Source organism: Peromyscus maniculatus, chromosome 11, assembly GCF_049852395.1.
Source record: "Peromyscus maniculatus bairdii isolate BWxNUB_F1_BW_parent chromosome 11, HU_Pman_BW_mat_3.1, whole genome shotgun sequence".
Classification (NCBI taxonomy): Eukaryota; Metazoa; Chordata; class Mammalia; order Rodentia; family Cricetidae; genus Peromyscus; species Peromyscus maniculatus.
Genome location: NC_134862.1, coordinates 74,256,869 through 74,284,143, shown reverse-complemented (window position 1 = coordinate 74,284,143; position 27,275 = coordinate 74,256,869). Strand labels below are relative to the sequence as shown.

Genomic DNA, 27,275 nt, shown 5'->3' with positions numbered 1-27,275 from the left:
CAAGCCCACAGCCAGCATTATGCTAAACAGGAAAACTCAAAGATTTTCTCTAAAATCAGGAACAAAATAAGGATGTCCATTTTCTCCATTCCTGCCTAATACGGTGCTTGAAGTCTGAGCTAGAGCAGTGAGAAAAATGAAGGAGATAAAGATAAATAGGAAAGGATGAAGTCCAAGTATTCTTATTTGTAGATGATATGATTCTATACATAAAAGATCATAAAGAGTCTATCAGAAAAACTACAGATGATAAACACGGTTCAGCAAGGTGGTAGAGAATAGAAACACCTAATTTCCAAACTAAAGTGTGGCTCTGCTTAACTCCTCGTCTCCCTCTGCATCCCTGTCTCAGGAAATGGACTAATTATTCGTGTTAGACTCCTGGTTCCCTCAGAGCCATAACTTTCTCTTCATCAATGCATTCTGCTACTCTACCCAAGCCATGACGTCTTTGGGATCCTCGTGTGGAGACCCTTCCCCCACCTTTCTCTGTCCCTTTCAGTGGCTGTTGAGATACCTTCTCAAGCATTGTACAGCACACTGTCGAATCAGGATCCCCCCATCTCGCCTTGCACACTTTTCTCCACCATTTCACCATTTTACATACTCTCCATATTCCTCCCATGGTTGATAATCAAACTACTTCATGTCATTTCTGTCTTTCAGATTAGTAGTTCTGGGAAGATGTCACTTCTCTCCTCCATCACTCCCGTGTATCTATCTCTTAGTGGGCACTTAATTCATGCGTGGTGTCCTCCATCTTCGGAAATCTTCCCCGAACTTTCTGCTTTCGTTTTCCCATTGTTCTGACATTCTCCTTTTCTTTTATAACAACAAGGAAAACCTTCACCCCAGGCTCCGCTGGGGATTGGACTATTTTAGCCGCCGTGGGGTTGCTTTCTCCACGGCTTCCCCCTTCCCATCCACTAGCAACGTGTTGTATCTTTAGTAAAAGGAAATGCTTCTACTAATTGCATCCTCTCAGGAAATAGGGGGACTCACCTTGGGAGGATAGTATTGGCCATGGCTGTCCAAAAGGGAACCAGATGCTTTTTGGAACAAGGGTTTGCATCCCTCTGCCTAGTGATGTAAAAACTTCTCACTCACAAGGGGCAGAGTTTTTCTTAGAATAATTGGGTACAAACTACTTTCCTCCTCCTATTCACTAGCACTGGAAATAAGAGAAATTAGGGTCCTGGATTCTAGGGAGGAAGGTCAAAGTTCAAAGCTCTGCTTGGTGAGGATGCAAAGGACCTTTGAGGTGAGTAGGGTGTGACTGTGGGTGGGAGCAGCCAGGAGGCAGGTGACCAGAGGAGCCCCCTAGTGGAAAGAGGTCCTTCTTTTCTTTCCTCCCGATTTCAGTTCCTTGAGCATGGCACACAGAGAAGCTTCCTTTATTCTCAGGTCTTGTATGTTGGCACAGAGCCCTTGACCTTCAGCACAGAGTGCTCTTCTCTCCAGGGCTTCCACATCTGTCCAAGTCGCTAGCGCAGGGCCGAGGGAGTTCAAAGGATTGCTCTATCAGGACAGTTCACTCGGGCAGCAAGTTTGTTGATCCCCACAGCACCTCCTTTTCTATAGGTGCCATATGCCACAATTCATACACAGACATGATTTGCCTGATTGTTGCAGTCTGGGCCTGGAATAATTTTAATTAACGGGAAAATGGTCCTCAATACACCGATTAGACCTCTTCAGGTACAACAAGATAAAAGCCTGATAATTTGGATGGAGTACTCTTCTTAAACGTCTACTGTAGGCACGGCAGCCAATGGGAAAGCCAGGCTGACTCCCACCTGACCCAGTGAGTAATTAAGAGAGGGCCTTTTCTTCTCCACCTCTCCCCCACTCTACTGTGCTCCCCAACTGAAGCTTAACAGGTTGGCGGCATAATTTGGAGACTTTCAGGGGTGTCATACTAGAAGCTTAAGCAAGAGCCAAGACATCTTCTACTCCCAGTCACTGGCCAGCTGGGGTTGAAAAGCCAGCAAGTGAGGCGAGGAAGGATCTGGGGACGGCTCTCAGCAAAGTTTGCCAGGGCCTATGGCCATGAGTGAACTGGGCACACAGAAGGCTGGCGAAGGCACGGTGTCCCGCCTGCTCAACGTGGTGGAAAGTGAGCTTCAGGCAGGGAGGGAGAAGGGAGATCCTACGGAGAAGCAACTTCAGATCATCCTGGAGGATGCCCCACTCTGGCAGAGATTCAAGGAAGTTACGAATGAAATGATCGTGACCAAGAATGGCAGGTGAGTTTGTCTGCATCCTGCTTGGGCTGGCCGTGGGTTGGCGAGGAAGGTAAGACACCTTTGGGAATGGCGAAGCTGCCACTCTTCATTCAGAGGCACTAGGCTCTGACCGAACACCTTAAAGAAAGACGGTCTCAGCTGGCTGTCACTCAGCCAACTTAATTAATTTCTCTGAGATCCTCAGAGCAGTGGAAGATGGAGCCACCTGTTTTAGACACACGTTAAGTGGGGGGTTGCTTTGCAGGGGGCCATGCCCCATGCACGGGGGAGGTGGACTCAACTGTCAGAAACTGGTATTCATTTTTGACTGACTGTGTTCCCTGGAGCAGACGTGAGCACAGCCCTGTTCAGACAACGTGAAAGTCGATTTTATTTGCAGACCGGACAGTTTCCTCTTAAGCCCAGCAAAGGTGTCAGACAATTTTGATTAGATGAAGACTGGGATTGAAAGGGCAGATTTAGCTCACCGATCTAACCGAAGCGTCTGGAAAACTCAATCAGTGGCGCACAGGACCAGGGGCTAAAGCAGCTTTCCTGTGGAGAGGGGCCACCGACCCACCTGCTGAGGAAGCAGTTTGGAACCAGGAATTGGAGAAGACACAGGCCTGGGCAGAGAGGAGTGTGTAAAATGCTTCCTTGAGGGTGGGTGTTCAGTTATGATTGTGTGTGTGTGTGTGACGGTGTGAAAGCTGGCACGTTCACAGTGAATGAAGCCTTAGTACCCTGTCTCAGGGAAGAGATTTCTCCTTTTATCCCCCCTGCAAAGAGTGGGGATTATAGGGAAGGCTCTCTGCTGGTATTTCTCAGATTCTGTGAAGCCGAGTCTGTTAAGGGGCTTTTGAGGCAATATTGAAAGCTTGCACTTAGCAGAGGAGATGCAAATGTTTTGAAAGAGACTCGCTGCTCAGCCCCGCTGACTCCCGATATGGTGCTCACAAATCGTTTGGTACCCATGGGCACAAAAGTACGCAACACCGAAGGACATTTGCGGTGATGTTGGTTGAGCCAGGACTCTTATTCTGACACCTCGAGAGAAATCTGGCTTATAGAGAAAAGTTGAAGCCAGCTGAACTTCAGGCTGGCTTTTGTCCTTGAGTAAGGTGCTTCCGTTCCCAGTGTCTTAGCTTTCTAATTTCAAATAAGACGCAGTATGTAAAATGAGCTATTCCTTGTACAGCCGGAAAAAATATGGACCCGAGGGCTGTGGCATGACAGTAACCTGCTCTGTGAGTCAAAGTTATACTGTAAATACGTCATTTTATAAACTCTGCAGTAGCAGAGCTACGGACCTGTGTCATAAAGACATTTTCCCCTTCTAAACAGACCCCCACACGTGTACCATAAATTTTATTGCTTTGAATATTTGAAAATTTAATTTCACTTGTTTCTTTTCTTGATAGAAAATAATTTTAAGTTCAAAGAATTGCTCTAAATTCTTAAGTGGATTTACAGAGAAACCCTGTCTCAAACAAACAAACAGAACCAAACAAAAAATTCTTAAGTGGATTTACAGAGAAACCCTGTCTCAAACAAACAAACAGAACCAAACAAAAAATTCTTAAGTGGATTTAGTCTCTTTCAAAGATGAGTGATGATGCAATTGTAAAATTAATCATGTCTGGTTGTGGGTGGAGCATTCTGCTTGTGTGTTCCATCAAAGTGGCCCTCTGTTACAATACAAATAACTACAACCAATACATTAAAATATGGTTCAAGTGTTTTAGTAAAGGCAATAGAAGTCTCAGACATTATTAAATTCAATCTGATAGTAAACTATAGCAGAACGTACCTTTGCCCTTTGAAAAGAGGTTTCTTACCTTTTTTTTAAAACCCCAGTAAAATTTCTTTCAGTATTTAAAGTTTAAAATGATTTATATTTAAAGTCATTCCTAGTAATTATGTGAAAATTATTCTTTGTGGAAACAGTGCACTTGTGGCCAAAGTCGTTCTTAGTTGTGATTGAAACCTTTTTCTTAAATTACCTTAAGTCTGCTGAGCCTTTAGAGTCAAGATTTCCCCCAGAGTTTGGACAGCATGCTCTACCTTATAGATGAGGCGAGAAGATGAACCTGTAAGAAACTGCTGTGTGAACATCGATCGATCGATCGAGCTTGCTCAGGACCTGCTCGCACTCCCCTTGGGTTGTCAGATTCAGATTTTGGTAGACTTTATTGTTCTTCCCACAGACCACGCCTTCTGGTTTCCTCGTCTCCTTACACCCTTCTCCCTTCCCTTCACCCCACCATCTCCTCCCCCATGCCTCCTTTTTACACACTCCTCTCTGCCCAGGCCTGTGTCTTCTCCAATTCCTGGTTCCAAACTGCTTCCTCAGCAGGTGGGTCGCCGGCCCCTCTCCACGGGAAAGCTGCCTTCGCCCCTGGTGCTGTGCGCCACTGACGGACGCAGTTTTCCAGATGCTTAGCCTTGAGCAGGCGAGCTCCCACGGCTGTCTTTCCCCTTCTTTCTGCTTTTCTCCCCATTACGAATTAAACAGCAACAACAACCACACTCTCGGCCGTTAGTTTTTTGTGAGCTTTCAGATATAGTAGTAACTACAACTCTGTTAGCTGTGCTCACTTTCACCTCCATCCTTTAAGTCTATATGTTAGGTTGCAGAAAAAAATTCAATGCCGGCTATACAGGTAACTAAATCAAATCTCCCCCCTCCTCCTCCCCATCCTCCTTTTCCTCCTCTTCTTTTTTATTCTTTCTTTCCTCTCTTCATTTCTCCTTTCTTATCTTCCCCCTTCCTTCCTTCTTTCCTTCCTTCCTTCTTTCCTTCCTTATGTCTTTCCTTTCTTCCCTATTTCTTTCTATTTCTTTCTAGGCAGGTGATATAGTATTGAGCTGTCTCCCCAGCCCTCTTTGGACGGATCTCACCAAGCTGCCCATGCTGGCCCTGAACTTACTTGGAACCCCAGGCTGGCCCTGAGTTTTTATCTCGCATGCCTCAGCCTCCTGAGCAGCCGAGCCAGTAGCCTGTGAGCTCAGACCCAATGCAGGGGCTTCCTTTACTTATAAACACCTTCACCGGAGAGCCAAGTGCTGTATTTCACGTATATTTCATGCAGTTTAATAATTCCGGGTTAGTTAAATTTACCTTGCACAGATTTTAAGAACCTGGAAGCATGTTCTGACATAGCCGGTGCTTACGGACGATCATAAATAAGAGCTGGGAATGCAGGGTTGGAATCTGTGAATAAGTGGGGGTGCTGGTGATGCTCAGCTCCTGCCAGCAGTTTCCAGTGAGGGCAGCATGGGAGTCAGAAAAGGAAGGTCATACCTCAGGGAGATATCTCCATGTCTGGGTAGCCCGTGGATTATTTTCTCTACACTTTATATAACCACAAGAGAGGAAGATCATAGGCACCGACGTAATCTGCTTCTAACCAGATTACATTACTGCTAACGTTACTGCTCTTTTCCCTCTGACTTATACGTGATTGGCAACTGCAGCCGAGCTTATGCCTGCTTACTTTCATGTAGCGACATTCTCGTGCCATGTGTTTCGTAGTTATACAACACATATGCACACGAACACGCACGCACGCACGCACGCACATCCCTCAACCCCGACAGCTCTAGTGAGCATCTGATGACTGTTCCTGTTTGGTGAGGAGAGTGAAGAAGGTGTTTTTGAGCAAGACCTCCTGAGTGGTGCCTTGGACAGCCTCAGCTTTTCCTCTCCTTGTAAAGTCGGTCTCATCGCCTCCCCTTTTCTTCCTGTCTCCTGCCAGCCCCTTCCAGCAGGGCTATCTCCCAAGATTGCTGTTGGGGAGATAAAAACCAGACAATTAGCTTCCCAGCAAAAACACAGCCAAGTGTGTGGGTAGACTCAATACCCATGAGCCATCAAGCTTGGGGACCAATTGTTCACATTGTCTTATTTTCTCCTCTTTCCTGTCCATCTCTCTCTCTTTCTCTTTGAGGAGACTTTGAGGATGAACTAAGTGCTGATAACTCTGTGAGTTAGAGGCTGAGTCATATGTTTCTAAACTCCTTAAGACTCTCAACCTTTCTGTGCTTATTCATGCTCTGGGGGAAAATGGAAGAAAAAAAAATCACTTTGAGCCGGGCGGCGGTGGCACACGCCTATAATCCCAGCACTTGGGAGGCAGAGGCAGGCGGATCTCTGTGAGTTGGAGGCCAGCCTGGTCTACAGAGTTCAGGACAGGCACCAAAGATACACAGAGAAACCCTGTCTCAAAAAACAAAACAAAACAAAAAACAAATCACTTTGAATAGAAGTGGATTTCATCCCTGATAGCAAACCCTTGCCATGAATGATGACCACAGGTCATAGATGATGTATCGAGATCACTGTGGGTCCAGACAATGAAGGCGAAGGGGAGATGAGATGGAAGGAGAAGAGCTTGGCTAAGAGGGAGGTCTAGTCTGGTTCTAAGACCTTCGGCAAGCTGATGGATTTATTCACTCCTCATTGTGATAATAGAAATTAAAATCACATGGCATTGTTTAGTTCACTCAGGTGGTGATCTCAAAACCAAGAATAATTTTAAAGTTCTTGGCAAATGGATCACTAAAGGGTATAAAACAGTTGATCATTCTATCATTTTTTTATATAAGACCTCTTTCCAGGCTTCTTTGTTTAACTGGCAGCATTATTGTATGATTCATGTAACATATCACCCTTACATTTAAGGCACTCAGTTCAATGGGTTTAGAGTATTCACAGAATTGTGACTCCTCCACAATTGACTTTTAGGACATTTCATTGTGTTCTCCCCACCAAAGAATCCTGTGTCCCTTAGGCATCAGTGACCCCCTAGTTTTCTCTTTGCCTCTATAGATTTACATATTCTGGTCATTCCAAACAGTGGAACCACACAACATGTGATTCTTTGTGAAGATTTTTCATTTAACCCCATGTTTTCAAGGTTCACGTATACTGTAGCATGCAGCAGAACTGCAGACCTTTTGTGACCAAATAACACCCCATCATATGGATATAACATATTCTGCATCTGTTCATCATTCAATGGATCTGTTTTTGTAATAATGCTGCCATGACATATGTGTAATCACGTGTTTTCATTCTTCCTGCATACATTCCGAGGAGTGGAATTGCAAGATTAAATAGTAACGCCAACAGACCATTTTCCAAAGTGACTGCCCCATTTTACATCCTTCTCGGCGCTGTAAGAGGGGCTCCAGTCTCTCCACACTCACCAACGTTTTCTGTGGTCCTGCTTTTCTGCTGTAGCTGTCCTTGAAGCTGTGAAGTGGCATCTTACTTGTGCAGTCACGCTTCTTGACAATATCAAGTATATCTGAATTTGGAAAGAAGGAAGAAATGCCATTATGGGTCTTTGTGATTGAGACCTCACACAATAGAGTTGAGAGACTGAGGGGTGTGCTCAAACCTATTGGGACACCCTATGGGGTGTTTCCTTCTCTTTGTCCCAGCAGATATGGCTTTCTCTTTTAGTCTCTAGGCAGATAGGCTTATTGGAACCTTGGGGCCTCTGTACTAAACCAGGGGTGTAGTAACGCCTCCCTGTGGTGAAGGAAGACTTAAATGAGGTGTAACATTTGCTAACCCCTGGGTGCATAGGGTAACTATTATCATCGGAAGTTGACCTTGCATTAAATTATCTTGTTAATGGTAAGTGAGAAAACTCCCAGGGTTTGATATTATACCGTCATCCGGAGCAGGTGCATCATTCTGTGCTCAGTGTCGGGGAACAGAGATGCTTTGCAGATTTTGCTCTTATTTAAAATAACATGCTACAGACGCTACATACCCTCATGGTACTTTTAAACTTTAGCTCACAAAACAGCAATTTATTTGTCACACTTGTGCTTTTTTTAAATTTTATTTTTGTAAGACAGGGTCTTACTATGTTGTCTTGGCTGGCTTGGAACTTACTATGCAGACCAGGCTGGTTTTGAATTCGCAGAGACCCCACCTGCCTCTGCCTCACAAGCTTAACTATTCCCTTCACTTTGCTTCTGCCACTATTAGTGAGTGGCCATACTCCACGCTTGTGAGGTTTTTTTAAATAATGTAAAATGAAGAAGAAGAAGAAGAAGGAGAAGGAGAAGAAGGAGAAGAAGAAGAACCAAACAAACCCCAAATGTATCACTTTAGGGAAAGCTTGAGACCAGAAGACAGAGACCAGTCGCAACCATACCTCCTGTGAACAAACCGTCTTCCCAGCTGTTAAAACGACTTCATGGATCTCTATGTCATCTCTCTGATGCCCACATTTATGTTCCTTTGCAAATGACACTTGTGTGTTCAGTAACTGCTCTTATCTACACTGGGCCAATACTATTAAAATAATTGAAAACGTTAAATACACAGAGAAAAGGAATAGTTCAATCTGATGTCAAGAGAAAATAATGGGGAAAACCCGATCTATTGCTTCCATTAAGAAACAAAGCAGAAGAAAGCAGAACAGGGAAGTTGCCGCCTCACTAGCCTTCCTGGTGACCTGAAAGAGGCGTCATCTTGAGGAGGGGCGTGATGGGGGACATGTGATTCTCAGCCAAGAATATGGGTTGGGAACACATTGTCTGAGGCATTTTCTCCCCTAGACATCTTATTTCTGATGCACATACTTTGTCCCATTTATTGAAATTCACATCACAGCAGGGCAGCTTTACAATGTCGTAGGGACTCAGTGAGTTGATTCTCATGAAGTGTTTATTCCAAGACCTGGTGAATGTGCTAAGTGTTGGCACTGTGCCCTCAGACTCATGACCTCCAGCTGGCCAGTCCTGCTGCTATTCTAAAATCTTACCTTGGGTCACTTTGGACATTGGAAGCATAGGCAGTATCAACTCTGCCCCTGGCTGCCAGGAACCACTTCCTTTGGCTTTTCCTTCTGGAAACAGGAAGTCTAGAAAGAACTGGGGGGACGGAGTCATGGTGGCTATGTGGTTTCTCTTTGTGGGGAATGAAAAAGCTATAGCATCAGAAGTCAGATGTTTAGATAGATGCGAATATCGGCATTGTCCTAGAGGGTTAAAGATGGGCCAGTGAATTCATAGCTACGTATCAAGAAGTATTTGCCTTGAACAGAGATCCCCCCAAAATGATCAAAGACAGGTGGGGTTTAGGGTGTGCACACCCCTCCCTGTGTTCATGGTGTGCATGGGTATGGGAAGGCTCTGAGAAGTCCTGCAGAAAAGGAACCCTAACTGTTCCGTCAAAATCCCCTTTCCTGCCGTCTTTGCTATGCAGCTGTGTACAATCAGGGTTCCATCTGAGTCTGGGGACGGGGACGGCAGGTCTATGGCATGAGGCTGTTAGGGAGAAAGCTGTCTGAGAACTCGGCATCTGAGGACTCACTTGTCTGTATGCCCTTCTGTATGAAATGACTAGACCCGAAGCTCTGCAGATTTTAACACACAGGACAGTGTTTTACAGTCAAACCCCAATGTCAAATGCATTGATAAAAAGAGGCTCTGGTGGAACTAGGGCTGTGGTCTTAGCGGCTGTCTATGTAGCTTCCTTTCCAGATCATTCCATGGAGGGTCTCCTCAGGCGTGAGAGGCCTCTGGGGCAAGAGGAGGAAGGGATCCTCTAATATCCCTTTTGTGGCTGTTTCTGGCTTCTTTCAGACGGATGTTCCCTGTCCTGAAGATCAGTGTTACAGGACTGGACCCCAATGCCATGTACTCCCTCCTGCTGGACTTTGTCCCGACGGACAGTCACCGCTGGAAGTATGTCAATGGGGAATGGGTACCCGCAGGCAAGCCCGAGGTCTCTAGCCACAGCTGTGTCTACATTCACCCGGACTCCCCCAACTTCGGGGCGCACTGGATGAAAGCTCCCATCTCCTTCAGCAAAGTGAAGCTGACCAACAAGCTCAACGGAGGTGGGCAGGTACGCGCGGCCGCCCCGCACACCCATCAAGAAATATCAAGGGTGCATTTAGGCAATTAGAGGGGTCCTCACCAGCCTCTTTGCCCACAGAAGCCGGTTATTTCCTGGAGTCCAAATGTAAACAGGAATAAACAGCTCTTAATTGGTGCTTCAGTTTTTAATGGACTTCCTGATGGTAAGAGAATGAGAGAGTGTACCAGTTTACTTAATCATCAGGCTCTTTCCCGTTTTGTCTTGCGTGGGGTGCTTTTTACTCAGCCCAGGGAGGGAGATGTTTGTGGGTACCAGGGTTTTGTTTTCCTCTCTCCCCCCCTTTTTTTTTGGTGTAAGTGGCATGTTGGCAATAGACAAATACCTTAATAAAAAGCTGCTCCTAAATGAAATAATTACTTCTTCTGCTTGGGCATTATGATAATTATCAATAGAATATTGAATCAGCTTTGGTTTTTTTTAGAATAAAATAATTCAAACAAACCTTAAATAAGGAAGGTTCTATTTAAAATCTCCAATTAGGGTAAACATGATGTGGAGCCTCTTTTCCTCCATTTCTGTGGTAGGTTGCAAATCCAGCTCCCTGAGTAAGGCTGTTAGTTGCTTTATAAAATGCAGACTATTTGGAGGCCCTGGAGATGGGGCTTGGGGGAAAAGGCCTGCTGCTCCTCTACCCGGCCCCCAGGTTTTGCTTGGTTTGTGCTGAGCCTGTGCCTAGTTTAGGAGGCAGAAGTAATGCAATCCCAGGCTTTGTGTTAGCCAGAATAGTCTTTATTAAAATGCAGATCTGAAGGTTGCTTGTTCCTGCCCTGCTATATCTCACAGCACAAGGCTTTCGATAGCGTTTTATTCAAATCATAAGAGTAAATTTTATATAGCCCTCTGACATTAGATTTCCTCACCCTATAGGCACTGTTAACATTTTGTGCTACTGGGGACTCTTCATATATGAACAGATGTGTATTTAAACAGATTGAAATGTATATTGTCGTGCTGAACACAGAGGAAGCAAGAAAATGGAAGCCTGAACTTGGGTAGACGAGTGAAAACTTAACTTTGGCTGTCCATCTCTGGTCAAGTGTGAGGGTCCGTGTGATGTTTGCTGGGAGTGTCTGTAAAACGCTTCCTCACTCATGTTCACATAGGACTTCATGTGTATGTTCTTAGTTGGGCTGGGTGCTGAGCTTGGGGGAAGCCCAAGGTGCTGGCTGGATGATCAACTATGATATGCCAGGCTTAGCTTTGCTCTTTGAAACTTTTCCCCCCTCCCGTTCAACAGATAATGCTGAATTCTCTGCATAAATATGAGCCCCAGGTTCACATAGTGCGTGTTGGAGGCGCCCATCGAATGGTCATGAACTGCTCCTTCCCTGAAACCCAGTTCATTGCTGTGACTGCCTATCAGAACGAGGAGGTAAGGGAGTGTGTGCCTGTGCACACACCTGTGCCCTGTGTGTGTGTGTGTGTGTGTGTGTGACTGTGACATGGAAGTGCACAGAAGAATTGGTGGGGAGTCTTTTTATTGCCAGTGAGCAAGACTGAACAGAATTTAAGTTTTGAGGATTCAGACACTCTCAACAGTGATCAAGCTAGGCAGTGAGGCACGTGCAGAGGCTCTCATGCCCGTCTGTTTGCTAAAGGCCCATGTTTTAGTCAGCTTTCTGACACTATTACAGGTGCAGGGGACAGACAATACAGAGAAAGTTTTCCTTTGTCTTATCATTCTGGAGGCGTCAGTACAGTCCAAGGGACCCTTTTACGTTTGTAGAGTGGAAAAAGAAACCCTTCCCCAAATTCCCTTCAAGGGCATGTCTCAGTGATCTGAAGGCCTCTGACTAAGTGTCCTACCTCCTAAATATTCTGCCAGCTCCCAGGGAGCACCGAGCCTTCACACGCGGGCCGTTGGGACACACTCAGAACAACGACAGCCCACCACAGCAGCCTCCCGGTGCCGACCAGACAGTTCTCTCGAGTTAGAAAACCGCTGAGTTGTGTTAGAAATCCGAGTCTTTGTTTCGGGCCCCTCAGCGTGCTTGGCTGGTAGCAAGCTGATGTGTCTGAGAGGAGTGTGGGCTGGTAGGGTGGTGGGCAACTTCTCCTTTCTGCTCTGGAAGCAGGCCTGCGGGGTTGACATGTGTATTCTCCCGTGGTTTTTATGATGCCATCTGTTCTGCTTGTCAGTTTTTTCTCTCTGAGCACAGTCAGGTTTTTTTTTTTTTTTTTCCTACTTGAACATCGAGTCTTTAGAATTCCAAGCCTGGCCTCTCCGTGATCTGCTTTGAGTCCATCTCAATCTCCAGGGCCTGGTAGCTCTGCTAATCATCAAAAACAACTAGGAAACATTGGGTTCTTTTTGATTAAACTTAAACATGAAAGATAATATAGGTTTATTTTAAAAAAATATAATGGATGGTAGCAGAGTATACAAGGTAAACATGAAAAGGAAAAATGCATTTTCTTTTGCTTTTGGAGGCACACTCTCTATGAAAGCTATAATGACCGGCTGTAAAGTGTGTTCCCCCCACATTTGCTATGATATATACGAGGATTTTTTCATAGAGATTTCTTCACATAAATTGGTTCATCTTGTAAACGTTTAGTCCACGTTTCTTTCCTTCCTTCCTTAAACTGCTATAATATATAGTGGATCTCTTTCTATGAAATTACATTCAGGCATATCTCTTTTTCTTATAATCATTCTGGCATTTGATTATACAGGTCTATGACATTTCATGTGAGCAGCCTCCTGTCCCCAGCAGAACTTAAGTTGTTTTATTTTCTATTATAAATTATGCCGCAGTGAATGTGCTGGGTAATCCATCATAGATGGCTTAGTAGTGAACACCTAGAGACAGGATTGTTCTGCACAAGGACTGACTGTATGTGGAAGATTTTGATCAATGTGCCAAGTCCGTCACCTGAAAAGGGCATCTCACTGACAGTCCCCGCACAGAAGCAACCTCGTTGGCCCTTGGCAATCTTATCAGCAACAAAAAACGATAATGTCTGCTTTAACGTGCTTTTCTTTATGTGGAGGCTTTAACAGAGTCAGGCACCAGGATTGGCATCTCCAGGCATGGTTTCTAGAATCTGCAGTGCTCTGTCTCCTATGAAGGGCCCTGGTGCCATCAGGTTGGAAACTGGCATCTTGGCTTCGATAGGTGGAAAGATGCTGCAGACCTAGCTTAAGGGCAAGTGTGCAGAGGGGGTGCAGATGCTGTTCTGTAAAGTAACCCAGGCTCTCGGCAGAAGCCTGGCAGTCAGCCAGGGGGAGCAGAATCTCCTCCAAGCCTCCCACGGGTGCTGTCTTTCAAGATGACACCCGCAGTCTCTCAGCTAGCCTTTTTTAGTCCCCTCCACTTCTCTCTGAGAGGAGTCTGGCTTGAAGAGAGACCATGTGTCTTTTGTGTCTCAGAGAAGTGTCCTGGCTCTTCTGCCCAGGCAGAGATCCTTGCCTATCTGCATGCTGCTCGCTCTTAGCCCCTGGCCCTTGTCATTCAGTTACCGACTTGGGAGATGCCACAGGTGCTAGACAGTTCTCTCTGAACCAACTGCCTGGCAGTGGCTACTTTTCCAGCAAACTCCCCAGCCTGACTTAGCCATTCCTTAACTTTGAACATATCCCCTGGAGATCAAGCTAGATTATTTTATAATCTAAGCCCAGACCCCCCTACTGCTCACAAGGCTTCCCTGGGAGTTGAGCAGGTGTGGGGCTGGCTGAGAGAGTCCAAAAATCTCCTTCGCATCCAGTGCTCGCTTCACTTTCCACCCAAGGCTTAAGCCAAGAGAAATACCAAGGCATCTGTCCTGACCTACACCCTCTTACCTTTTCTAGATAGAGCTATGCTTTTATTTTACTTTTTTTCTCCACATAGAGAGTCATAGGCTCTTGCAGACACCACTATTTTGTTTGCTTTCTTCAAAAGTATTTGCTGGATACCAGTACATGCTGACTGTTATCATGGGTGCTGGAAACACTGTAATGAACAAAACAGATATGCACATCATTCTCAAGGCACTTATATACTGGTTGGTGGGAGATAAAGACAGACAGACATTCTCTCTCTGCTTCCAGCTCTGTCTCAAGCTCTGCCTCTATCTCTGCCTGTCTTTGTGTATGTCCGTGTCTCTGTATCATGATGACAGAAGGAGCTGAAGAAAGAGAGAGAGAACGCATAATCAAAGCTGCGAAGTTTCACATTTTCACTTTTCTTTATAACTGTCTAATATTTCCTTTTCATTGTAAAAGCTACATATTAACACATACATGTCATAGAATCTGTCCCGTTCATTTACTGAGTGGATTTTATGATGCAGAGGGACAGTGGATGGGAATGGAGGATGTGTTTTTGCATTAACGTGGCCTGTGGGTAAGTGGTTCCATGAGAACAAGGGACTTGATGCTGAACCGTATACCGTAATTGATGTGGGGATCACACCTGCGATAGATACGTTCCCCACTGTGTGGCAGGGAAGGGAATTGTTTGTGGCAGGGGCTCGGCGACTCTTGGATCCAAATGAAAACTGAGTGAAAAGGAGGACTGGTGGGCCGGCCCTGCCAGGCTTTACTGATCCCTGGCGCTGGGCCCGCTTGGCTCACCTGGCACACCGTTTGCCGTTTCTGTCCCACAGTGCAGCAGTCAGTGGTGAACAGTGAGACAAGGGAAGCGGGGAGAACAGGAAAGAGGGAACTCTTCGCAGGGGGAGACAAGGGCTCTGGCTGCTTCACTAACCCTTCTTGTCTTTGCAAATGCAAGATAACAGCTCTCAAAATCAAGTACAACCCGTTCGCCAAGGCCTTCTTGGATGCCAAGGAGAGGTGAGTACAAGGGTGTCAGTGAGATCTTGTGAAGTGAATTCTACAAACGGGGGGCTTCTTGAGCAGAGCTTGTGTGTGAACTGCCTTCGCTAGAAATAGGCTGCAACGCTCAGGTCAGCGCTGAAGAAACTCCACAAAATTCAAAACAAATCACAATGGTTTGTTCCTATAGCAACTGTATTTTATCAGCCTTGTTTTCCTGTGGATTAGTGGATGTAACATAACCACATGAAGATGTGATTTAGATTTTAAATAATTTTCTCGGCTCTTACCCAACCGTGGAAGACTAGGTATGGTGTTTTATTTTAATTTTTGAGACACGATCTTAGGCAGACCAAGCTGGCCTTGAACTTGCTGTATATCTGAAGATGATCTTAAAATTCCGATCTTCCTGCCTCCATTTTGAAAGTGCTTGGGGTGACAAGCATGCATGTGGTGTTTCATGTATGTGGTGCTGGGCATTGAAGTCAGAACTTTGTGCATGCTAGACAAGCATTCTCCCATCTCAGCTGTGATCTCCAACCCAGGAATATGGTTCTAATAATCCCCCTTTCCCTTCAGATAGGATCTCCTTATGCCCTTGAAGACTCTATCTTGCTGCCTCTGGAATAGCGGGGCTACAGGCGTATACCACTATCTGGCTTTCAATTTTTTTAAAAAAGTTACCTTTAATGCAAGAAAAGTGAAAAAACCATGGGAAGCTTCTATTTCTCAATGGTGAGGAGAAGAGTTAGAGACTTTCTGGGGCATGATCTAGTCTATCACACATGGAATTGTCCCCAAACCCTGTGCAGATCTTAGCTGCTGTCATTACTGTCTGCATATTGTCAGGCATGTAAAAGAATCACAAAATCAATCAGATCAAAATAAAAAGTGATGGCTGTAAGAATGACAGGAAAGGAAAAGTAAAATCGTCATGGTAACGTTGGGCTCAGTGCCTCCAGGAAAGTGAACCCGGGGAGGGTAGCAACTTTGACTGTTCTTATTCCAAGATGTTTATCGCCCTCTGCAGAGAGCTTTATGTGCTTTATGCTGGACTGTAACAGACTCTGTACTTTTCATTACTCTTTCAGAAACCACCTAAAGGACATTCCAGAGGCTGTCTCTGAGAGCCAGCATGTGACCTATTCACCCTGTGAGTGAGGTGGACAGTGTGTGGGAGGCATGTGGGTCGCACAGGGCACCATTTTCCTTCAAGTTCATTTGACCGTCAAGACTGTGTAAGGCCTAGTCCGAATCAAGAGCCCATAAACTATTTCTCCAACCCGAAGCAGGTTTATGCCTTTTCCAGAGTTCCTAGAGAGAAGCCAGGTTCATAGGCTGACGAGGCCCAAGGAAACCTCATGTAGGAGCCATGAATGGAAGTAATCCCTTTCATATGCTCTAGCTCTCATATAAGAGCTCCGTAACAGACATCCGGGCTCCTCTTCTCCTGTCAGACTCTCCACTCTTGCTTCTTCATCCTGGATTTTTCATTTTCTTAATTTTTGCTGATGTTGGAGTGGGTCTTCATTGCAGGGCCTCAGCAGGCTGTGGCCTCATGTGTTAGGATGTGGCTGAGTTTCCTGGAGGGCGGGGAGGGCTGGAGTTGATCACACCTGGGGATTCTCAGGTAGGGTTGGAGGACATTCCTGGTGGTACCACTTTCTCCATGGCCCAGCACAGCAGAGGCCTCACGGTGGAGCCAGACTTCTGAAGCTGCTGTGGTAACCCTAGGGCAGTGACATGGGAGTAAAGTTGACCTTTTGACACACTCCTTTTTTCTTTTTCTTTGTAATTGAAAATAGATTCTTCTATTATACAATACATCTGAGCACATTTCCCCCTCCCTCCACTCCTCTCAGCTCCTCCCTTCCTCCCCTCTATCCAAGATCCACTCCCTCTCCATTTCCTTTCAGAAAGGAGCAGGCCTCCAAGAGACAACAGTTAAGCACAACAAAACGAGATACAACAAGACAAGGCAAAAGCCCTCATATGGAGGCTGGATAAGGCAACCCAATAGGAAGAAAAGAGTCCCAAGAGCAGGCAAAGGAGTCAGAGACACACTTGCTCCCACTGTTAGGGGGTCTCACAAAACCCCAAGCTAACAGCCATAACATATATGTAGAAGAGTTGGTGCAGACTTGTACAGGTCCCCTGCTTGCTGCTTCAGGCTCTGTGAGCCATGTGAGCCCTGCTTAGTTGATTCAGTGGGCCATATTCTGGCTGACACACTCTTTAGTTCAGATGCTAGTGGATTGCTGAGAATGATTCTTGCTGCCATGTGAAAGCTTTGGAATTCTTCGCCCCTTCCTGTCTCCAAACTGCAAGTCATCTTCTATGCTGATGTGCTGGTAGAGTCTCACAGAGAAGCTGCTAGGAAAGCCTTTTAAAGAGACTTTAGTCAAATGCTTTCTTGTTTAGGTCAGGGTCAGTGTGGACCCATATCTTCTCAGTATCCATGAGCTGTAATGTTCTCAGCAAATATCCTGAGGGGTAGACATCATGGGGCAAACTAAGTGGCCTTGGGGTGGGGGGTTTGGGGGGAGGGCTCTGCCTTGTTCTTGTCAAGAATTCATCCTGATTTTTGGATTTTTCTTAGTCAACACCTGAATCCTGATTCTATTAATCAATATAGAGAAGTTTTTAAATTTTCTCTAAAGTGTCTATAATTTTAATCTAAGAAATAGACTGATAAATGTAAGTATATTATAAATTATAAACGTGCCAGAATATGAAAGCCATACAGAAAACCTGAGACTCAAGGAAAGGGCTACACGGTTGACGCTTAAATAGTATGTTGGGTTACAGTAAGATCCTCAAGGCTTCTGCAGGTAGGGTGGGGAGATGATGGTACTTGCTGTGGAAGAGGGAAGGGGGCGTAGCCAGAAGTTTTCCTGTGTCCTGTGTGCTCAGCAGCCGCTCAGACCCAAGTAAACACACAGAGGCTCATATTAATTAAAACTGCTCAGCCATTAGCTCAGGCTTACTACTGACTAGCTCTTACACTTAAACTCAGCCCATTTCTGTTAATCTATATATGTCACCACGTGTTCTGTGGCTTTACCTGTGTGTCATTTACATGCTGCTCCCTGGACGGTGGGCTGGCGTCTCCTCACTCAGCCTTCCTCTTCCCAGAATTCTCCTTGTCTGCTTATTCTACCTATACTTCCTGCCTGGCTACTGGCCAATCATCATTTTATTAAACCAGTGTACAAAAGCATTATCCCACAGCAGGGGAGCAAGCAGTTCCATCCTGTAGGTCAGGCTGCACAGACGATAGCCTTCTGATGAATCTGTGATGTTCTGTGAAAGACTTTTGGGCAGGTCCAGATAAGGCCAGGAAGGGGGGATTCCCAGGGAAAGCCTGTTAACTGCTGCTGATGTTTTTACACATCTAGATCTCCCCACAAGGACAGCTTTTTAGGGCTGTCCCTGTGTGGAAGGCCCCCGAAGAACCGTTTCAGAGCACACTAAAGACATACATTTTGGGGCAGGCTATTTTGATCTCTCTTAGGTGGAGCTAATAAAGAAGTCAAAGGGATTGGGGACAATACTGCATACTTTGTTTACTTATATGTAAACATTTTAAGCAGGAAGAGTGGACTCTCATACCCAGCTCCATTTTCTTTTTCTTTTTTTTTTTTAAATTATTTTATTTATACTTTATGTATATGAGTGCTCTGCATGTATACCTGTAGCCCAGAAGAGGGCATCAGATCCTATTATAGATGGTTGTGAGCTACCATGTGGGAATTGCTGGGAATTGAACTCAGGACCTCTGGAAGAGCAACCAGTGCTCTTAACCTCTGAGCCATCTCTCCAGTCCAACCCAGCTCCATTTTCACATTGCTGTGATCTAGGTGATGATCCTTAGCCACTGTACTTAAGGAGCAGCTGTGGCCCTGTCTAGCATCCATTTGTCATTTCAGTTGAGATGGCTTCTTGTTTCAGGGCTCACATTGCTAAGTCTCAGTTTTGCCTAGAAACCCACTTAAAGTCAGGCATTCTGGTCAGAATCTTCACCAACCATCTCCATGAAATGTTTTGTGGGTTTCCAAAAATTCAGAGAAAGGTTTGTTGTACAGAATTAGCTATTTCCCATTTTCTGTGCTCTCAGCATCCTGTTTGTAGGCTCCTGCTGGAAGACATCATTTTCCCACTGGGTAGAGGAGAAAGGGACCTTTCCTCTTCCTCTGTAACCAGATTAAACAGCCCTTGTATCTGCCGTCAGTGAGTTATACACACATCTAATGTTTCCTAGACTAACGTTTGCTTTAATTAAGCCAGAGTGACTTTTGTCGTCTGATTTTGGTGTGGAAAGTCTCTGTATTTTCTTCTTGTCTATTCTAGTGGGAGGCTGGATCTTTTCTAATCCGGATGGCATGTGCACAGCAGGAAACACCAATTACCAGTATGCTACGCCTTTGCCTCTGCCTGCTCCCCACACCCACCACGGCTGTGAGCACTACCCTGGCCTCCGAGGACATCGGCAGGCTCCCTACCCTCCTGCGTACGTGCATAGAAACCATTCTCCCTCAGGTGTGTAGTTCTGCTAATTAAACCCTTGGGCATATACCGTGGGGGTACATAGCTGCTAAAAAGAAGTACCCGAAGACAGGTCAGGCACATGAACAAAATGGTCAGATACTTGACCACTGTGGAGCTCCCTGTCCTAACATGAGTGGCCAACACTAACTACAACAGATGAGTGAAGTCCATGACATGAGATGCCGCTGTCCTTCCTCAGTGACACCTGAGCTTTTCATTTGCAGAAGGCTTGCTGGTCATCAGTGGTCTGTCCCTGTGCTCTTCAGGCGGCTGTCCCTGGAGCCTCAATACTGCTGCCAGCTGTGGAGAACATGTGGCTTGATGGCACTGGGAATGAGCAGGGCCTCACTTTGCTTCTCGGTTTTTTTCCTGCGCTCAGCACACAGATCTCTCTTCCAAGCCCTCTTTTAGGAAGGCGATTCGGACCCAGCCTTTTCCCTGGAGGAGCTATAAAAATACATCAAGAATTAATCACAATACAGGGGAGTGAGTGGCCTAATGTGGGTCTCACAGCTGTAGCATCACCTGGGAACTCGTTAGCTCTCTAGTGTCTCCGGCTCCACTCTGGGGCCAGAGCGTGCATTTTAACAAGATCCCCAGGTGCTTGTAAGCACATTAAAGTTTGAGAGGCAATCCATAAAACACACAGACCAACGCACTGTGGGAATGAAGAAAAAGCAAGTAGGTCTGCCTGGTGGGCAGAAAAGGATGCCCAGAGGGGGCAGAAGTGGGAGTGGACAGGAATGAAAGGGTGGATGATAGGCATCACAGGCAGAGATGCAGGGTGCTTCGGGGGAGCAAGCACTGTGTGCAGACGCAGACGCAGAAGGGTAAAAGAGCCTGGGCTACTTGGGGGACAGATCTGGACCGAACGTGGAGGAGGGGCACCATTGGTAGATGTAAGAACCAGGACTGAAGAGGCTACAGGTGCCAGCCAAGAAAAGCAACAGCCCCCCCCCCCCCCCCGCCTGATTTCGTCTTGTGCTGCCAGGACACAGGACAGATTGTCCGAGGTAGGGTGATTTGTAAAGAAAAGGAATTTGTTCCCTCACCGGGAAGCTGGCTAGTCCAAGATGAAGGCAATGCCTTTCTTGCTGTGTTATAGCATAGAGGAGAGCGAAGGAGGCTACATTCTTCTTTTTTATGAAGAATTCACTTCCACTGTGATGGTGTTACTCCAGTCATGAGAATTCTCACAGGTCCCGTTTAGTGGTGACTCTTACACTGGGATTAAGTTCCTAATGCATGAACTTTGGGGGACACATTTGAGCCCTAGCACCAAGGTTGGTAATAGGAATCTCCTCCCTTCTTCCCCACCCCTCTCATTCCTTCTTCATGTGTTTCCCTTTCATATACGCTATTCATTCAAATGAAGATTCAAAAAAGTAGACAGCATTCTTTCCTTTCTTAAAAAATATATACAGTTAGTCTAGGAAACATTAGATGTGTGTATAACAGTAATGTATTGTTGTACACATACACACACGCACACACACATACAGTGAAATCGTTACTATGTTTAGGGAAAACAACATTCATTTAAAATATGAAACATGATCTCCCTAGGCAGTGATGGTGCACGCCTTTAATTCCAGCACTCTGGAGTCAGAGGCAGTCAGATCTCTGAGTTCAAGGCCAGCCTGGTCTACAGAGTGAGTTCCAGGACAGCAAGGGCTACACAGAGAAACCCTGTCTTAAAAAGAAAAAGAAAAAGAAAGAATAAGAAAGAAATTCTCTTAGTAAAATTTCAGGACATAGTATATTATTATTATTATTATTATTATTATTATTATTTATTTTGAGACAGTGTTTCACACAGCCTAGGATGGTTTTGAAGTGTGTAGCCAAGGCTTCTGATCCTTCTGCCTCCACCATTAAGTGCTGGGATTACAAGGGTGTACCGTCATGTCTGGTTTATGCAGTACTGGGGATCAAATCTTGCACTTTATTCACACTAGGTAAGCAATTGAGCTACACCCCTGTCCACCATACACTATTAATTCTAGTCCATGTGCTGTGTGCTCCATCTCTGCACTGACTCATCCCTTGTACCTGTGTGCCTCCCGCACCTCCCTATCCCTGGTAGCTTCCTTCCCATCCTCTGTATCTACGGATCCAACGAGTCTATAGTCTACACACAGGTGAAGCTGAGCACTGCTTTGTTCCTGTGGAGAGACACTTCTCTTGAGAAGTTCAAATCTCTGGGACCTCTAAGGAGAAGGAAGGCCAGACCTCAGAAATCTCTGGCTTTGGCATCCCTTGGACATTGTTTGAAGGATGCTCTTGTGGTCCATTCTTGAAGGGTGGTAAACATGATGAAGGGAGTCAGGCAGACTGCATCACACAGGGAAAAGTGGCCTCCCTCTCCCAGCCTTGTCTATAAAGCGATGATGGTGAGGCGTTTGAGAAGGTTATAAATTGAGCAGCACTTGGTCTATAATTGACACTCAATACACACAAACGTCTTCCTATTCTGTCTGTTTCCCTCAGACGTTACCAACACAGTGTTTGTACCTGTAACATAGCCTGCAGTTATTTTTTGCCGGGAGATGATGTCACTGGCCACCATGTTTACATGTTCTGTCAAGTGATCTGTTGTTATTTCCCCAAAGTGAACTTGATAGAAAGCTCAAGCAATAATCTGCAAGTCTTCTCGGGACCTGACAGCTGGACGTCCTTATCCTCTACACCCCATGCCAGCATCCTGTCTGTACCCCACACCAGTGGGCCAATCAATCCAGGGCCCAGGTAAGACCAATGCCAGGAACTCACTCATAGTGGGACTTGGAGGCTTCCTGTATCTCTGAGGACTCATGTGCATTGCTTTCCAGGATGTATCAGTTTAAGTTATTGTTCTGACCTTAAGCCAGCAGGAAATGAAGGTGGCACCTGGGTGACTCTTTTGAGGTTGGGGAAAGGGTGGTGATAAATTCCCTATTCAGCAATATGCTCTTCATTGTATGGCTACAGCATTTTATGGGTTGAGATGGTGAGGAGATTGGTCCATCTCTCCAGGCTTTGTACCAGGGAGCAGAGTTGAGAAGTGAGGTCCTGCCATGTAAGGATGATAGAAAACACTACTTACAGAATACTGCATGCTTAGCATCACGTATTTGCCTTTTAATTTAGTCTCTACAATTTCTGAGCTATGCAGAATTGTTTCTTCATTTTTTTTTTGAAGATAGAAAATGGGATTCAGCCAGGTGGTGGTGGTACGCACCTTTAATCCCAGCGCTCAGGAGACAGAGACAGGCAGATCTCTGTGAGTTTGAGGCCAGCCTGGTCTACAGAGTGAGTTCCAGGATAGGCTCCAAAGCTACACAGAGAAACCCTGTCTCGAAAAACTAAAAAAAAAAGTGCGATTCAGAGATGTGAAGGAATTTGACCAAGGTCACAGAGCTAAAGTGGTAGAGGAGTCACCCATGGGCATTGTCCTGCTGGTCGTATCTATCACATTGCCTGCCTTGGCCAGGGGGAGGCCATACCACAGCTCATACACTGTAAGAACCTTCTTTTCACTGCTTTTATTATCGTAGGCAGCTGCAAGGGAGTCCCAGACAGATGAAATGCCATTTGAGATTAAGTTGTTACTATCAGGGGCAGCACCAGAATCCAGCCCTATTTTTTTTTTTTTTAATTTGCTCTATCTCACTGGGTCTCTTGGATTTTCTGCAGAAATAGAGACTAGAGACACAGTCCTTGTCATAAGCCCGCTTCCTATCACTGCCCCTCTTGGCCCCACCTCTGACTGTCAAGGGTTTCTGGAAATGTACATGTGCTTGTTAGTAGTATCTCTTTGCTGAAATACCATCACCGGTTCCTGTCTCTCTGTCTCTGCAGTCCCTACCCATGCCTGTGGACCATCAGCAATGGAGGTGGGGGCCCAGCCGCAGCAAGCACAGAGGTGCATGCCGGTGCGCCAGGAACATTCCTCCTTGGGAACCCTGCCGGCACCTCCCCTTCCTCCGTGATACCCACCCAAGCAACCACCTCCGCCGGTGTGGAGGCCCTCGGCGAACCTTCCCTCACCAGCATTGCTGTATCCACCTGGACAGCCGTGGCCTCCCATCCCTTCCCAGGCTGGGGTGGCCCAGGGGGAGGTGGGCGCCATTCCCCCTCTTCGTTGGATAGTTAGGCAGGCTCCTAGGAGTCTCTATCAGCAGAGAACCGTCTATGTGTGGGTCCATAGCAACCGCATCTGCTGATTCCAGCGAGTTGGGCGGCTTCACCCAGAAGGCTGGAGGGCTGCATGGTGATGCCAGAGGCTTTCTAGAAAGTGGCTTAGTTTGGCTGATGCAGATTTTACTTTTACTTGTGTGTCCACCATTTCCCGCGGCTCTCCTGCTTTCCCGAGCTTACCCCCACCGTGCTTAGGTTGTGAAGTCGGCTTTGTCCGTGCCCCCTGCTTCCTGTTCTCTGGAGCTGCTGCAGGGTTGTGAGGAAAACTCAGACGTTGACCTAGCGAGGCTGCTGCTCCTTGGCTTTGTTTGTGCAGCCTGGAAAAGTACGTGTGGCCGTCAGATCTGAGCTGGCTTCTGCTTCAAGACCTTGAGATGGGAGTCTCTAAGGTTAACGACAGTAAGCTAATGTTCAAGTCCATCCCGGGTTGTTTGTAGGAGTGTGTCTGGAATTGAGGAAATGAGGTTGACTCCCTCACTAGCTCATAAGCAGTGGCTCCCCGTTTCCTACAGAACAAGACTCCTGAATGAGACTTCAGGCGATGCCATAGTCTAAGGCCAGCCTCTGCCACTGGGCCTTCCTCTGCATCTCCAGCTCTGTGCGTTAACCCTTTAGCACCAGTCAAGCAGACGCTTCCCCTCTTCTGAACACAGCTGCACTTGCCCTTCTCTGTGCCTCCCTGTGCCTGTGCCTGAAGTCTCTCTCCAGTCCCGCCTGTGTGAATTGTACCTACTTGGCCAGGACTGCTTGAAAACCACTTCGGTGTTCATCGCCCTGGGGGATGTTCATCTTTCTCTGTCCCCTGCTTCCCCGCCCCCACCCCGTCCTTACCTCAGGCACACAGCTCCCCTCACCCTGCCTTGTGTTTCTGTGAGTGCATCTGTCTCCCTCGTCGACTCTAAACCTCTTGAGGGTGGGACCCAGCCTTCCCGTCAATGTGCCCATAGCCTTGACTGTGCCTTGACTACCATAGGTGCCCAATAAACATTTGCTGAGTTGAACGGGTGTGAAGTGTGTGTTTGCCAAAAGGACTGTATGGAGTTGACGGAAAGGGGAGCTCTGACCCTAGCCTGTGACAGAGCAGCAAGGCAGTGTGGAAGCCAGGGACACATTGGTTCGACAGTCTCCCTCATCTGAGGCACAACCAACTTTGTGACCGAAATGACACACGGGAATGAGCGAGCTTATTAGGGATCCCCTGGAACCATTTGTAGGGATATAGGTTCCTGGGTATGTCCCATACCTCTGGGTAGAGGATCTTTGGGCTGAGATTTAGCATCTGCATTTCAAAAATCCTCGGAAGAGATTGAAAAGCCAGGTAGGAAGTTCCTTATTTCAAACAGAGAAAGAGAATGGGGGTTATTCAGGTCTAGTTCATGAACTTCAACTTCTGCTCCAGTCAAGGTCATTGCTGCAGTTAAGGAGTAAACCATGGCTTCATTCATCTTTCATTTTCTTACCCGCTGTTGACCATGCTCATCAGTGTAGAAGCAAGCTTGGACCTGAGTGGTGAGTTCTCTGCACAACATTACCAGACCGCACTGACCCAGGGGGCCTCAAGCCCCACCACAGCGAGGTCCAGTGGTCCCGCCACTACTCCATCAGCTGAAACCCCTCTGCTCTAAGGCTGAAGGTGCCAAGCCTGGCATTACTGGGTCCTTGGCTCTCTCTATAATGAAAAGCCCCGTAACATGCTGTTAATCGGGGTTCCTTTAAGAAAAATAGCACCTCAGATCTCTGGAAATGATATTTCAGCTACCTGGGAGGCCATTGTACTCCATTTGGGTTGCCTGGCTAGAGCTCTGGGCCACTAATTGATGTGAATGACTAAGGCAAGCTATACTCATGACTGTTCTTTGAAAGGGTGCTCCATCGTCATGTTCCCATGGCAGTGCTGTAGCCCAGGTCCTCAAGTGTCTCTGTGACACCATTAAACATCATTAAGGTCTTAAAACATTAGCATCTCTGCCACATGGTATTTTGGTAAGTTTAAAAAAAAAATCTGGGCAGTAGGGACACACACCTTTAATCTCAGCTCTTGGGAGATGAAGACAGGCAGATCTTTGTGAGTTTGAGGCCACCCTGGTCTGCAGAGCTAGTTCTAGGACAGCCAGGGCTACACAAAGAAACCCTGTCTTGAAACAACAAAACAAAACAAAACAAAAATAAGACTGTGGCTCATTCTGTCAGAGCTTTGAATGACAGCTGCTTCCAGTTCCTGGTGAAGGCCTTGTTGTCCTCAGTTGCTGTAACAGTTCCTTGTGTGCCAAATGATGGATGTGTTCAGGTCTGTATGTCTGTCTACATGTGTGTTTTACTAAAGTCTGAAAGCCCGTCTTCACACCTTTCCCATATCTCCGAACCTAAAGCAAACAAAACACATGGTCCAGAGGCTCCAAACAGCAAGAAACCAATAACCTGGATTCTTTTTCCGTTCTCTTTGCTCCAGTGGCTCTAATCCTCTGCAGAGCAGTAAAGCGTGTGGCAGCCAAGTTGGAGGTGATTAATCTCGTTAGTGTTATGGGATGCTCAACTTGGAATTTGAAATGATTCATGTATGTAGGCAAGTGAGAATTGCTTCTGCATTTAGGATCTCCTTGCTGGGTGAATACCAGCAGGCCGAAGGGCCACATAAAATTATCCCTGCACATCTGGGACACCACATCCTTTTCCCAGCCCACAAGTCTCTGTTGAGGGTGGCCCCACTCCCACTCAGCTCCACCCCTCCAAGCAGAGATGGCTGGGTCAGGATTTCTGTGTTTGTACCACAGTCCTATCAGTTAGAGGCTGTGTGGTGTTCCTCAGACCACAGAGGGCTAAGTATCTCAAAAGAAAAAAAAAGAAATGGAGCCTCAATTTGAAATGCATTGCAAACAACATAAGTTAAATATATACATGAAGGCAGGCCAAGTTTCTCTGTAGGTGTCCAGGTTGATCTGACTTCGCTGTCAGCCTGGTCACTACGGCTGTTCTGGGGACCCAAGGTGAAGTAATGGCTGCCCTTCATCCTGACAAGTCCTTGGGGTCTCCAGGCAGCCATTCTTTTCTTTGCACTCAGTACCTGGGGAGTCCAGGGCTGCTTTCATAGAGCTTAGGCTGGTGACACTCTGGGACAGTGTATCATGCTCCTTGGCACTGTCCACATTCAGTGTGAGTGTCTCTATTGGCTGCACCCTATGCCAGTCATCTGAAAATCCTCAGATACACCCAGAAGTGTGCTTTGCTGATCTCCTGGGTGTCACTGAAGCCAATCAAGGTGGAGAAGGAGATGAACCGCCTCACTGCCTAAGCAATCAAACTTACTCTTCACGGCCTTTGCTACAGCAGCCATGGGTCCACTTCCAGGGCATGATTTCTGTATGCGAATAAAACCTAATAAATACAACACCCCTTACTGGAGGACACTGCATTTTGTTTCTCTGAGAGTCAGTGTGGGAATTGCCAGAAGGACACATGGTCTGTCTCACAAATCCCATTCTCTTTCACTGTCTTCAGAGGTAAGAGACGGAAAGAGCAGTTCTGGGGACCCCAGGATACAGAAGGTGGAAGCCATATGGCTGTGGATCACAAACTTTGACATTAAATGTAACCAGGATGCTCCTTCATGCTATATCAGCAAAATACATAATGTGTTGGCTTGTTTTGTCAACTTGAC

At 46.3% G+C, this 27,275-nt stretch overlaps 1 protein-coding gene across 1 annotated transcript; it reads left to right on the top strand.

The window, feature by feature from the left end:
* The first annotated feature begins 1,916 nt into the window (after positions 1-1,916).
* Tbx19 (T-box transcription factor 19) lies at positions 1,917-24,621 on the top strand. Its single transcript, XM_006988107.4, has 8 exons — positions 1,917-2,246; positions 9,837-10,101; positions 11,372-11,506; positions 14,850-14,911; positions 15,985-16,046; positions 19,244-19,432; positions 22,054-22,189; positions 23,282-24,621. The coding sequence occupies exons 1-8, from the start codon at positions 2,044-2,046 to the stop codon at positions 23,574-23,576; spliced, it is 1,347 nt and encodes a 448-aa protein (XP_006988169.3). The 5' UTR covers positions 1,917-2,043; the 3' UTR covers positions 23,577-24,621.
* The last annotated feature ends 2,654 nt before the right edge of the window (positions 24,622-27,275 follow it).

Excerpts from the sequence above, each read along its gene's own strand:
- Tbx19 (XM_006988107.4), top strand. The coding sequence starts at position 2,044 with ATGGCCATGAGTGAACTGGGCACACAGAAGGCTGGCGAAGGCACGGTG. Across the intron at positions 2,247-9,836 it reads ATCGTGACCAAGAATGGCAG|ACGGATGTTCCCTGTCCTGA; the intron begins GTGAGTTTGTCT and ends GGCTTCTTTCAG. Across the intron at positions 14,912-15,984 it reads TTCTTGGATGCCAAGGAGAG|AAACCACCTAAAGGACATTC; the intron begins GTGAGTACAAGG and ends TTACTCTTTCAG.